Raw genomic sequence first — 13,009 nt, 5'->3', positions numbered from 1 at the left:
ATTACAGTAAATCCAGCCCATTCCTTTCTTTTCATTCTCTCTTGGTAAGCCCAGAAAAGGGGGAGGAAGCAGGAGAAATAGAGGAGAATCATCTCTCTTAGGTAGGGAAGGAGGAGAGAGGGAGACGTAGGAGGAAACCTGACATTGGGAGAACACTGAAACTGTGTGTATATATCTGCTGTAAATAACTGCTATAGGCCTGGTGGCTCAGCAGACTAATAGCATTGTGATTAACACCAGCTGTCTGCAATTAAAGTAAGATCGAATCTTGCTAGGCTCAAGGTTGACTCAGCCTTCCATCCTTTCTAAGGTAGGTAAATTGAGGACCCAGTTTGTGGGGGCAATAAGCTGACTTTGTATAAATATACAAAAGTATGAAAGCTATTGCTTAATGCATTGTAAGCCGCCCTGAGTCTCCGGAGAAAGATGGCATATAAATCAAATTAATAAAAAAAAAAATGGCTTCACTGTAAATAGTAAAAAAAAGCATAAAGCTCTTTTTGTGTGTCATTTCCACTTCCAGTTCTAAAAGAACCCCATGATACTGTGACATAAATAAAAAAGATAATAACCACAAATAGCCATGCCACATCACATTAATTATCCATTTGGCCTTGATTCTGCAAACCAGCAGAAAACCAAGCCAGGAGAGATGGTCCTTATTTCAATACGAATGCGAAATGTAAACAAACGAGGCAGCAAACAGCAGAGAAGAGTATAAATGTAGTTGTTAAAGATCATAGTAGACTTTAAAGGTTAATGAAAAAGGAGGGCAAAGCATTTTATAAAAAGTATAATATCCAAATATCTTTGGAAAGATATTGAAAAATGGACAATTCCATACATTTTATGATCTGTTAATTGGATTGCATTAATATGTGCTTACTTATTTCCTTAATTGTATTGGTTAAGATGAGCAATTTTTCTCATACCAAAACCAAAGCTGCAATGATAGAATGAGATATGTAACTTCTAATTGCTCACCATTTAGATAATGTACTGGTGAAGATCATTAATCAAACTATTCGCATATATGACACAACCTATTAGTATTTGGAAAGCTGAACGAATGAGAATTCCTCCCTCTAAAATATTATGTCTTTAATGATCACAGATTCTGGGGTGAGTCTGAAGGAAATCACTTCAAAGCCAAATTCTTTATCACATAGAAGGATATCATAATCACTCTCTATCTCTCTTAGCAAAACCATCCCACTGGGCCACCAAGGGAATCAGTGTCAAAATCAGGTAAAATGAACTCCACTCGTTTTAGACTCTTCTCTGGGAATAAGTCATAGAACTATAACTATTTGGATATTCTAGATTCAATTATTATTTTTCTAGCAGTAAATTAATTATAGATGCCCTTAAGAATTTCCCCCCCCCCAATTCTTCCAACTAGATATAATATCTTGAGGTCAAGAGGCAAATAAACAGGTTGGTGGTAAAAAAAAAATCTCCCATGCATATTGTCCAAATATCAGCACTTAAAGTTGAAAATAACAAATTGTAGCAGACCCATGAAATTCTGAGTTACTTCAAAAGAACCCAGCATAGTCATTGCCATGTCTTCAAAGCTATCATTTGTGGAATCCTTAATACAAATCCAGTATCACCAATTCCTGATATGTGCAGCACACATGCAAAATTCTCAATCTCTCCTGGGTGTCTGACACATAAGCACTCTATATTGACACTTGAATGGACAAGAAGCTTGACAAAACAAGAGAATTGTTCAGAGTTCTCCTTAGAATTTCTACTAGAATTGAGACTTCTAATGAATGCTATGCAGAGCCAGATGTCTTGCCAACATGGGATGGCATTTATGATGGAGATCACAGTTGGATGCTGGATCTGCACTGGTAAAATCTCTCCAGAAAAAGGAGAGATCATGAAATAACCCACATGTATTCTGGATAACCACTTCTCATGAGTAGATCATAGGAACCACAATTTTGCAGTTGGTTTATGAGTTCAGTGGTTGGGAGTAGATGGAATATCATCTAACCTTACAGTTGTAATGCAGCCTTTTAAGGACAAAAGTTCAACAGAGTCTCATTTCTTAATCAATGTTTAAATTATCTTTTTACAAAATATTAAGATCCTTTCGACTGACAAGTTTCTACTACATTCACTGGGTAAGTCTCTTTATCCTTAGTGAAAGAAGTGTTTTAAATATGAACTTAAGGACTTGAAAAAATATTATTTTTTGGAAAATAGCAGAAACAGAAGGATTTGAAATAGAACATTGAAATTGATTATAAAATCCTTCCCATGGGAAACAGTGGATATTTACATTACATTCCAGTGTAATAAGTTGGGTCTTTAAACGTTGGACACTAGAGGGCATGAAAAGCAAATAAAATAATGGATACACTGCAAGGTGTGTGTGAAAAAAAATATTTAGCAGATACTTTAAAAGATTTTTTTTTTTTGCTGTAATTGAGAGACTAGATGATGCTATGGAAGTGAAATAACTTTTACTGGGGAATGAAATTGACTTAAATATAGATTTAACTAAGAAGGAACAAGATGAACTGAACCTACAAATAAAGCTAGGTGATGTTTAATAATTAAAAAGGATATGTGAATAACAGGCCAGAAGAATGACTTGCATAATCTTTTTATACTGGATTTACAAAAAGGACTTGTTAATGTTGTTGGTGATTTTGTGAGAAAAGAAAAATAAATGAAAAGAAACCATATGCTGGGATATTATTTGAGAGGACCTATTAAGATCAAGACTTTGGGAGTAACGGGAAAGAATATAAAATGTGCTTATTTGATCAAGGATAAAATGGGCTATGGTTATTTTTACCAATCTTTAAAGGAGTTTTTTTTTTTACTAGAACTGGAAAATAATGTTTTAAGGTTTTGTTTTAATGATAAGAGGTTATTTGCTACATTTAAATTTTTTCTATTTAAGTTTAAAATAGTTGAGGCATTATTTCTGGTAACCTTTATTGGTTGTATTTGATTGGTGAGGTTTGGGGGATTTACTTAAGAACAGACAAGGAGATATAAATATAAAAGTATGAAGTTTGCTGAGCACATTGTAAGTCGCCTTGAGTCTTCGGAGAAGGGCGGCATATAAATCAAATTAAAAAAAAAAAGTTAAGTGGATTTGTTAGATTTATTAGATTAAGTTTATAATAGATAGGTGGTTGTTTCTGGTAACCCTTACTGGACTTTTACTGATTAGGAAGAATGGTGAGGATTTTTATGTTTATTGAGAATGAGATGAGATATAAGGTGAAGAAGTTTGTTATATTTTAAGAAGCGGTGATATGTTTTTAAAGTATATATTTGCTGGGAAGAAGGGAAGTTGCTTCTTTTTCTTTTCTTTTCTTTTTGTTCTTTGATTTTTGATTTTTTCTATTTTTCACTTTTCTTTTTACTTTTTTTTTTAATCTTTTATGGCTTATGTTAGTTTTATTTAAAATTTAGAAGAGCCTCCAATAGCTTAACATTTGTCTAGGGCTCCGTGTGAAATACTGAGAGCTGGAGAAATGGCAGCATTTTGCTATCTGCCGTTCATGGGTTGACTTTGGTTATTCATTCTAGAGAAGCAGGCAACAGACATTAATAACAGCAGACTGTTATATGAACATGCACTTCTGAATACACATGTGTTGGTCATGCAATCATCAGTCAACCTGCTAGATTTGCACCAAGAGCTCCCAAGTCAGCAAAAGGATCCAGAGTTTGTGGTTTGGCTTGATGCGTGGGGGTGTTGTGCAGTGATCCTGTAGGGCTGGAAGCAGTTGATTTGCTCACCATACCTAGATGATGTAAGAAGAGAAAAAGCAAGTTGATGAAATAGGTTACTTTTTCATTAAATCATGTTATTCAGTAAACAGAGAATAAAGAAGTTAACTTGGCTCGTGTTCTATAAAAAGGTTTTTGACAACTAGTTAAATATAAATAGCAGCATGTATAACTCGTACATCAACCTAAGAGTGAAAATCAGGCTTGTCAGATGTTACATCTTTTCTATCCTGCTCTATGGAGTAGAGCGTCTGACAGAAAACCACTTGAAGAAACTAGAAGCATTTCAAATGTGGATTTACAGATGACTGTTACGTATAAGCTAGGTTAACAAAATCACAAATGAGGAGGTGATAAGCCGCCTGGGAAAGCAAAGGGAAATAATCAAAGCCATTAAAAAGCGAAAGTTAGAATATTTTGGACATGTGATGCAACACCCAGAAAAATATAGCATCCTTTACTTAATCCTTCAGGGAAAAATTGAAGGCAAACGAGGCCCAGACAGAAGAAGAACATCATAGCTTCAAAACCTAAGGGACTAGTTTGGACAAAACTCAGCAGCACTTTTTCATACAGCTGTTGAGAAAAATAGGATTGCCAACATGATCGCCAGCGTCTGATGACGGATATGATACAACAACAAGAAGAAGAATAACTCATAGTACACATGCTTTTGTAAAATCTCTGTAATACATCAATACTTTTCTGAGTGTCATATTTTTCTATTTCATTAGCACTTCTGTAATACCTTTGGGCAGTACTTCTTCAAAATTTAAGATATTAAAATTTAAATGTGTTGTGTCCATTGAGCAAGCATATTTTCAAAATTTCAGTAACAATTGCTGGAGGCTGATCCCCTCTTACATCCCTGATGGGAACCTAATTGCCATTTCATTTAGAGAGAGTCAGTTTGGTGTAGTGGTGAAGGCACCAGGCTAAGAACTAGGAGACAATAAATTCTAATCCTGCCTTAGACATGAAGCCAGTTGTGTGACCTTAGGCCAGTCATTCTCTCTCAGCCCTGGGATGAAGGCAATGGCAAAACACTTCCAAAAATCTTGCTAAGCAAATTGCAATGACTGCTCCAGGCAATGACCAGGAATCAATACAATTCTGAAGGCAGCCTCCACCCCAAATATTGCTAAGTATGTCATCTTGAGCTCTTGAAGGGAAGGTAGAATATAAATTTACAAACAAATAACTACTTAGAAACTGATGCTGAATGTCACAGTTCTTAGGTGAACATCTTTCACATAAATCATCTTAAACGTATTAGTTATTAGTCTCACCGACTCAAGGTTGACTCAGCCTTCCATCCTTCCGAGGACACAGATAGTTAGGGGCAACATGCTGACTCTGTAAACTGCTTAGAGAGGGCTGTAAAGCACCAAGTGCTATTGCTATAAATCATTTTAAACATATATTAATTTCAGACAAACCTGATTTACTAGGCCATTCCCAGTCTCCTGAAATATCTGGCTGAATGGAAACAGTTGGTGTATTCGAAGGACCTTAAAAGATAAACATTGCCATTTAGCAATATTTTAAAAATAGTAATATAAAAAGTTATCCAAGCATTTGTTTTAGCTTTTATCACATTGTTTGTCGTAAATTCACCATGTCTTCTCATTAAGTAAATATATATCAAATTTTGAGCAATTTTCTCAAAATAAATAGCTTGTGAGTACTAATTTCACCAGAAATGAATACCTAAAATGTTCTGAATTCATTTTCACAAAATCAATATACATGCTTTTGGTCACCTAGAAAATTCAGGTTCATGAACTTTACATAGGTGGAAGTTGTCATGCAACCCCTAAAGACTGTCATGCTACAATGCCTATTAAGAATGCCTAAACCACAAGTAGCCAACATGATCCTAATGGATACCAGTGCACTACTATGTTCCCAATTCCATAGCACTTTATTTTTTAAATGCAAACTTCAGTGCTGCAAAGCAAAGTGTTAGCCTCTATCAACTTATTTATTTCTTAGAATGCAAGAAGGCCAAAATTCTGCTTATTTACTCAGAAGAAAGTTGTCTCCTTCAAACATTTTTGTATCTTCCCAATTGTGTAAAGTAGGAGGATGAACAAAATTGTTCTGCAATTATTTTTGAGGGAACACAATTCCCTAAATATTGGCTGTGATGACTATTGTATCCAGGTATTTTTGGTACTTAGACATTTTAGATTTTTATTTTTTCAATCTTTTCCTTGTCCTTAGCTGTGGGTACATAAGCCATGATAGTCTAGTACAAATCCTGGAGTGGATCATATGTGCATAACCTCTTTCTGAAATATTGGCAGGGTCAAAGTTCAAAGAATGGCTCATGTGTGAACTGGAGTTCTCAATACAGAAATATCAGTTGTGCCAATGTCCAGCAGATCACTGGGTGAAAATTGATATTATTTGCCACCACATAGATTTTTTCCATGACATTGGGTGAAAAGCAGAAGGCAAAATATTGCTTCAGCCATGAAAATATTGGAAAATAAGCACTTAATACTGCGAGTATGAAAAAGGCCTCTAATTCATGTCAACAGACAATGTCAATGACTTAATGTAAACAAAAAATTCTCACACAGCCATGCCACTTTGAGTGTCTGGGAAGTGTCTGCCAAGGTTGAATCAGTTCACTGAGGATGAAACAGGTTCCACATTTTTTGCAAATAAGATTACAGTGTTATTCACATTTTTTTTAAAAAATGAGAGTTTTCCCAAAAAGCTGACTAATAACCACACAATGTTTTGCTGTTTCACTTGTGAACAATTTGAACTCTGTGGTTTATTATTCTTAATTAAATGAACATGGATATTTTACTGCTGAACAGATACTGAAAGATCCAATCTGGGTCAGTCACCAGAGAGAAAAGTTCCCTGAGGACGGGCTCTAGCACGAGTCTGAAAGCTCAGAAGACTAAACCTCTGGTCCCAATGACCAACCCAGATTGGATCCCTGTCCTGGGACACATATATTTGCCTTCATTCATGAACAGATACTATTCACAGCACAATTTAAAGAAATTGGAAAATAAAGCATTTTACTTCTTCCATTTGTAAGTAACCCACATTTGAGGAATGGGTGGGAGAAAGGTCAGTACCATTAATTGTTTTTAAAAATAAAAAAGACATCATACCCATGTTAAAAGGATCCCCTTGCATTGTAGGTGAAGGACTTCTTGTTGCTTGAAGAAAAGGATCACTTTTGGCATTTGATGAAAGGAAAGAGCCTAAAAGATCTGGGACAGGTTGCTTAGGACTACCCCCAAATGGGTCAAAGGCAGATGCTGGAAAAAAAAATTAATTCTAAGAACATGCTTCTCCTTTCTATTCCAATACTGGACAATATACTTATATTTTAAAGAAATAGTGTAATATTCTTAACTTTACACAAACTGTGCCATTAAGGTGAACCACTGCTAAAGCAAGTGTCACAATTCTTTTAAATCTAATTGTAAAAATGGAGAAGGGAGATCGCAGCAGTCATTAGGTTGAGGAAAACAACACTGGATCCATGCTGTGGTGATGATAGATGACACACAGCTTTCAGCAAATACTTATCAAGAATGCCTGTTGTGACAACGTAAATAGGCAATTCAGATTGCATAGGTAAACGATTATATGTGCAAGGGCATAGGATGTGCCAGTAGGTGTCATAACATGTCCTGCTCCCTTGGCGTATACAAGCAAGCTAGAGAAAGCACCCAAGTAAATAATACCTGGTTAGCATTACATCTAATTAATAGAATTCATAATTCTTTGCAGAAACCAAGCAACCAGAGTAGCAATAGATAAAATCAACAGGAGCCTAATAAAGCAGTCCTTGTTAAAGATGGATTTTTTTCATTTTGTAGTCCTGATTCTCTCCTAGCTATCCTACTGTTGGTATCAAAACAACAAAATATTGTGGTTCTGGACTGGATCTTATATTGCACTTATTCATAGTCTCTCTCTTAAAATATACAACTAGGCTAGAAAGGATTGAAAATCCCCACAAGGAAACTCTCCTGTTCTCTTATCTCCCAGTACAATACTATGCTTAGGCTACAAAAAAAAAAATCCAGATTTTCCTGAGTTGCATAAAATAGAGGGAGTGAAGAAACTGCTGGCAAATAGAGAAAATTGGCCAGCACTAGTTGGAGCCATTTGCATCTGAGTTCTGAGTAGATACAAAAAATTCTTCTATCCACATGTCTTAAAACATAGCAGTTAGTAGGTGTGCAAACTAATAATCACGAAAAGTAATTTATAAATCCAAAGGAAGACACAACTCTTTTTCATGAGGAATCTTGTTTAGCATCAATTGCTTAAAGTGAATTTGTTTGTAAAGTACTGTAAGGTCATGTTTAAGATTTTTTTTTACCTTCTCCTATTCTTGGGGACAACGATGGGGATGCTGAAGTTGCAGGCCGCCGTGGAGTTGACTGTGCCGAACCAGTTCCACCCATCTGAAAGACATCTTCAACAGCTCCCTGACCGCCTTGGTTTAATCCTCCAGAATTTCCAACCCCAAAAAGGTCACTCAGCAAGTCTGAGTTAGATGGTGGTGCAGTGGGGGCTGCTGGATAGTTCATAGGCATGCCGTCCAAACCTAGAAGATCTGCGTCCTCTTGTGGAGGTGGCCCTGGCTGCTCTTGCTGCTTTTTGCTGTGCTTTGAAGTGCCGTGAATTTTGTCAGTGCTAGTGCCACTGTGCTGACTGGAGAGGGATAAGAGTTCATCATCAGATTGCTCGCTTTCTTCATGGACCAGTGCTGCCCTGTCCTCAGAGCTGGGATGAGAACTGGTTCTTTCTGCCTTTTGATCTAAGCAGTAAAAACAGCTTAATGTTAAGCTAGCAACTTTGTGATTCTTCTAAGGCAGAAAAAACAACCCTTGGGAGAAAAGCAGCCACACATGAAAGCAGACAATACCAGCAATAATAATTAAGTAATATTGTTTAATTCTCAATGCACAGAGAATATCCAAAATATAAATGAATGTATGGTGTTTGCGTTCAAGTGATTTTGCAGCCATACATTGCTGTGTGCAAATAGCAAGAATAAATCTGGCTGACTCAAAAATGTGAACTGAATTCCATGCACATGCAGATATTTTGTCTAAATTAAAGAATGCCTATGGACTATGGCGTAATATGTACAAGGTCCCTGAAAAGAGGCAGGAAGATGAAGGAGGGAAGGAAACTAATAAATAAACTGTGAGTTCTGAAAGATAGATTACTTGAGGAGAAATCATATGTACCTTGCCAGCTGAGAGATGACAAGAATGCACCCTGGCCAACATTCTTTAGGTTATCTTGCACTGCATCTACAGAACTTCTGCCTATAATGTAAAAGGAGTCCAAATAAATCAAAGATGAGTGAATTTAAAATAGCCAAGCTTGATATTTTCATGAAAGCTGAAATCTCCAGTCTTTGGCCATGCTGACTGGGGATTTTATGAAGTGGAACTCATCATCTATGTGGGCACCAGGTTGGGGATTATTCCCCCAGATAAAACAAATGTCTTCCTTACCTGCCAGAGCAAGGGTGTCTTGATGCTCCTGATGCGATGAGAAAAGAATGCTTGGGTTGATGTCTTTTGTGGTGAAATTCTCCCATGGAGGAGTTAAGTCAGTCTGCCTATCAGTAGAATCTACTTCAATTTCCACAATGATATGGAAGAGTTGGGGATATTTTTCTGGTGAATCACATGCATCCAGCTCAGGCCTAAAGATTAAGTCAAAAAAATGGTTTGAAGATCACCTGTTAAATCATATTTTGAGCCTGAGTATAGTAATGACAATTTACTTATACAATATGTTTAATTATTTTTAAATAGAGTACTAATGTTATGTGATAATAAGCAAGAAGTCCTATAGAACTTCCCAATAAAAATTGATTTAAGATTTAAGTATCTGGACCTTGGAGTGCATTTCTCACTGGAATCAGAGAAGGGTATTTTGGACTTAATGTATTCCCAGACTCCAAATGAATAAATGCAGAAAATATTCCATAGATGCCTGAAGGAAAAGATATATACGGTTCCTTTTAGAGCAGATAAATAGGTTCATTCACATTTAATGTTTTCTTTGATGAAAACCTAGTTCAGCCTGAAATAGTTTTATAGAAACCCATCTCCCAACCAAAGCATTCACAGAAGAAGCTATGATCCTTGTAGCCTACTCAACACCTCTGCCAATACAACTCAGTTACTATCTCCTGAATACTGACTGACTTCTTCAGCTAACAGAAAAGAGAAACAGAATTATTAGTCCAGCTGAAAGGACTTAAGTGGATTTCTGTGGCTTTGTTAATACTGTTAGCTTCTCTTAATTACCTAAATTCATCTCTATATAGGGGCTGGCTTGCAGGCTTCTGACCGCTGAACCTTGCTCACTACTCACATATTACATGAATCATGTAGGATATCCAACCCTGATGCAGAAAAATAAGTTGAAATTAATTTTAAATTCCCACATGGTCTAAACTTTGCAATAATTAGGTACCATACGTGAGTTTATTTGAATCTGCTTGTGCTTAATTTGATTTATTCAAAATTAATTTTGATATATTGGATGTTTTACTCACTTTTTGCAGCTGAATTTATTTCATTAACGCATTGTAATTATTCTTATGCAATTATATTCTAAAACCTATTTTCAAAAATTCCTGTTTTGAAGGCAAAGTAAATATTTCTTGAATAAATCAAATCTGCAGTTTCCACTTGTTGGATTTGTGAGCTATTTATTACAATAAGACCTCATGATATCCACTTTCATTCAGTTCAGTGTTCTAGAAATACTTACTTAGTAAATTTTAATGTTGTTGATCCCAGAGGTACGAATCCAGTGTGAAACTGAATCTGGAACATTTGTGTATTTGTCATCTGTAAGAATTGTTAAATACATAATTTTAAAATTAAAGAAAACTATAGCAAAATTCAGATGTTTATCATGGAAGAACTATCAAGTCAATTGTAATTCACTTTATTTTATTTTATTACTGTAGGCATAAAAACAAAACAAAAAAATATTGAAGCAATAAAGAAAATAAAAATTTGGTCTAGAGAGCCAATTTCCTCTAGTGATTAAGGCATCTAGCTAGAAACCCAGAGACTATGAGTTCAAATCCCAATTCAGCCTTACACATCTCCCAGGGTTGTAGTTGTGCGGAAAATAGGAGGAGGAAGGAATGTTGGGTATGTTTGGGTATGTTTTCTGCCCTGAGGTATTTTTTATTATTATTATTATTATATTTAAATTTGTATACCGCCCTTCTCCCGAAGGACTCAGGACGGTGCACAGCCAGATTAAAATACATACAATACAAAATTTAAAATAATTTAAAACAGAATTAAATCCAATTGGCTTCCCAAAGTATTTAAAACCCATTACCCCTTAAAACCCTTTAAAAATTTCAAGCCAGCCCAGCTTGCTGGAATAGGAAGGTCTTCAAAGCTCGACGGAAGGTCCGGAGGTCCGGGATTAGTCGTATTCCTGGGTGTAGCTCGTTCCAGAGGGCGGGTGCCCCCACAGAGAAGGCCCTCCCCCTGGGGGTCGTCAGTCGGCATTGCTTGACCGACGGCACCCTAAGGAGGCCCTCTCTGTGGGACCGAACTGGCCGATGGGAGGTTATCGGTGGCAGAAGGTGGTCTCGCAAATAGCTGGGCCCTAAGCCATGGAGTGCTTTAAAGGTGAGAACCAATACCTTGAAGCGCACCCGGAAGACCACCGGGAGCCAGTGCAGCTCGCGCAGCTCGCGCAGGCAAGGTGTCACATGGGAGCGCCAAGGCATTTATTTTATAAAATGCCTCAAAATATTTATTAAAAAGTGGGAAATAAATCAATACATCATTAATTTGTTTGCTTATGGTAGACTAGTGGCACGTCTACATGTTCCCCCTCCCTAAACTTAGGATCAAGCTATCTCACTAACTGTTCTCTAAGACTGTTAACTAGGAATCATAGGATTTTTCTGACTGATTCAAAGTTGAATTAAGGCCAGTGGATGCAGTAAACACAGCCCAACAACAGTGTCCCTTGGCCTCTCCATTGCTTAACTGAGTGTACACCCAATAAGTGATAAAAACTAAAGTTGAGTTTGGTGATGAAAGGGTTAAGGGCATGATAGCTGGGGGAAAATATACTACTATGTCATAAGCACATTCTTATTTTGCTTAATGGTTGATCCAGGGGTGGACTGCTTGTGGAAGCAGTATTTTTCATATTACTCTTGACACAACCCTTGCTATATGCATGATGTATGTTGCTTCTGCAGCAACCATGGTAATGAATGAATCTGTCCACTTCCTATTTGCTGACATCAAGTACTGGTATGCACATAATATTTCAGTAACATTATCAAAGAAAATTTGTTCCTTAAGCTACCAAAGAGGTTTTAATAAGAAACATCACAACTTTTCAACATTTGCTTTTTCATATCCAAACATTTTAACTAGGGGAAACTATTCATTATTCTAACAGTCTTTCTGAGTAATATGCTTAAATCTAATTTTTATATCATACTATTAAAATATTTTAGATCAGCTAAAGTTCCTGAACGTTCAACCTTGCATTTAAAAGATACATCAAGTCATACTTTAGCTTGAAGCCGTCCCCCAATGGTGGATCGCATATGGTAGACAGAAACAACTACATCATCATGGACAGTGACTCCTAGTGGAATAACAACTTTTCCTTCTTGAACACGGAATTCCCTAAGGAAAAAAGCAAGCAGAACATTCTGCCTAAAGTGGTATTCATGAGAATCATAACACAGAATTCACATTGAACAATGCATTATAACCCAAAAGTTGAACATTGCAGTTCAATGTTGTTGAGTTGGGTGAAGTCAAAAAGCTCAGTGCTGGGATTAAAATAAAAATATTGTTCGTTTTTATTCCGACTTCTAAATGTAATGATCTGGCTGTTCTCAAAACAGCTAGATCATAGATTAATGATCTATGATCATTATGTGTGACATTCAAGCTGCTCAGAAGCAAAAGCAAAACTTCAGAAGAAGACACAAAATATCATCAAATATACGGAATCCATGTACAATAGATGCATGAAAGGGTTGGCTAATTGATGTCAATCTGAAGGGAGGAGTGTATGGATGGATGAACGAATGTAGGATATCCTTCAAAGGTATGAGAAATCTCAGGCAACTGAGATTTCTCTCTCCCTGAAGGAAGCAGTAGCTGCTGAGATCCAATCAACATCAATCATAATTGATTCAAAGCCAGGGTGCCTCGGTCAT

At 36.5% G+C, this 13,009-nt stretch overlaps 1 protein-coding gene across 4 annotated transcripts in view; it reads right to left on the bottom strand.

Annotated features, from left to right (window-relative positions):
• The window catches only part of DNAJC6 (DnaJ heat shock protein family (Hsp40) member C6), a 64,671-nt gene that overhangs the window by 8,215 nt on the left and 43,447 nt on the right, over nt 1–13,009 (bottom strand). For 3 of the 4 annotated variants that reach the window (XM_034433281.3, XM_034433280.3, XM_034433278.3), the window contains 8 exons: nt 12,350–12,467; nt 10,558–10,637; nt 9,285–9,478; nt 9,012–9,092; nt 8,135–8,575; nt 6,909–7,058; nt 5,208–5,279; nt 3,657–3,782 (listed from right to left, as the gene is read on the bottom strand). In XM_034433281.3, coding sequence (XP_034289172.1) covers nt 3,657–3,782; nt 5,208–5,279; nt 6,909–7,058; nt 8,135–8,575; nt 9,012–9,092; nt 9,285–9,478; nt 10,558–10,637; nt 12,350–12,467 — 1,262 coding nt within the window. The remainder of the gene's footprint in view (nt 1–3,656; nt 3,783–5,207; nt 5,280–6,908; nt 7,059–8,134; nt 8,576–9,011; nt 9,093–9,284; nt 9,479–10,557; nt 10,638–12,349; nt 12,468–13,009) is intronic. The other variant, XM_034433279.3, reaches the window with a different exon arrangement.

Source organism: Pantherophis guttatus, chromosome 3, assembly GCF_059756535.1.
Source record: "Pantherophis guttatus breed Tessera chromosome 3, ASM5975653v1, whole genome shotgun sequence".
NCBI lineage: Eukaryota > Metazoa > Chordata > Lepidosauria > Squamata > Colubridae > Pantherophis > Pantherophis guttatus.
This window is presented reverse-complemented; position numbering and strand designations above follow the sequence as displayed.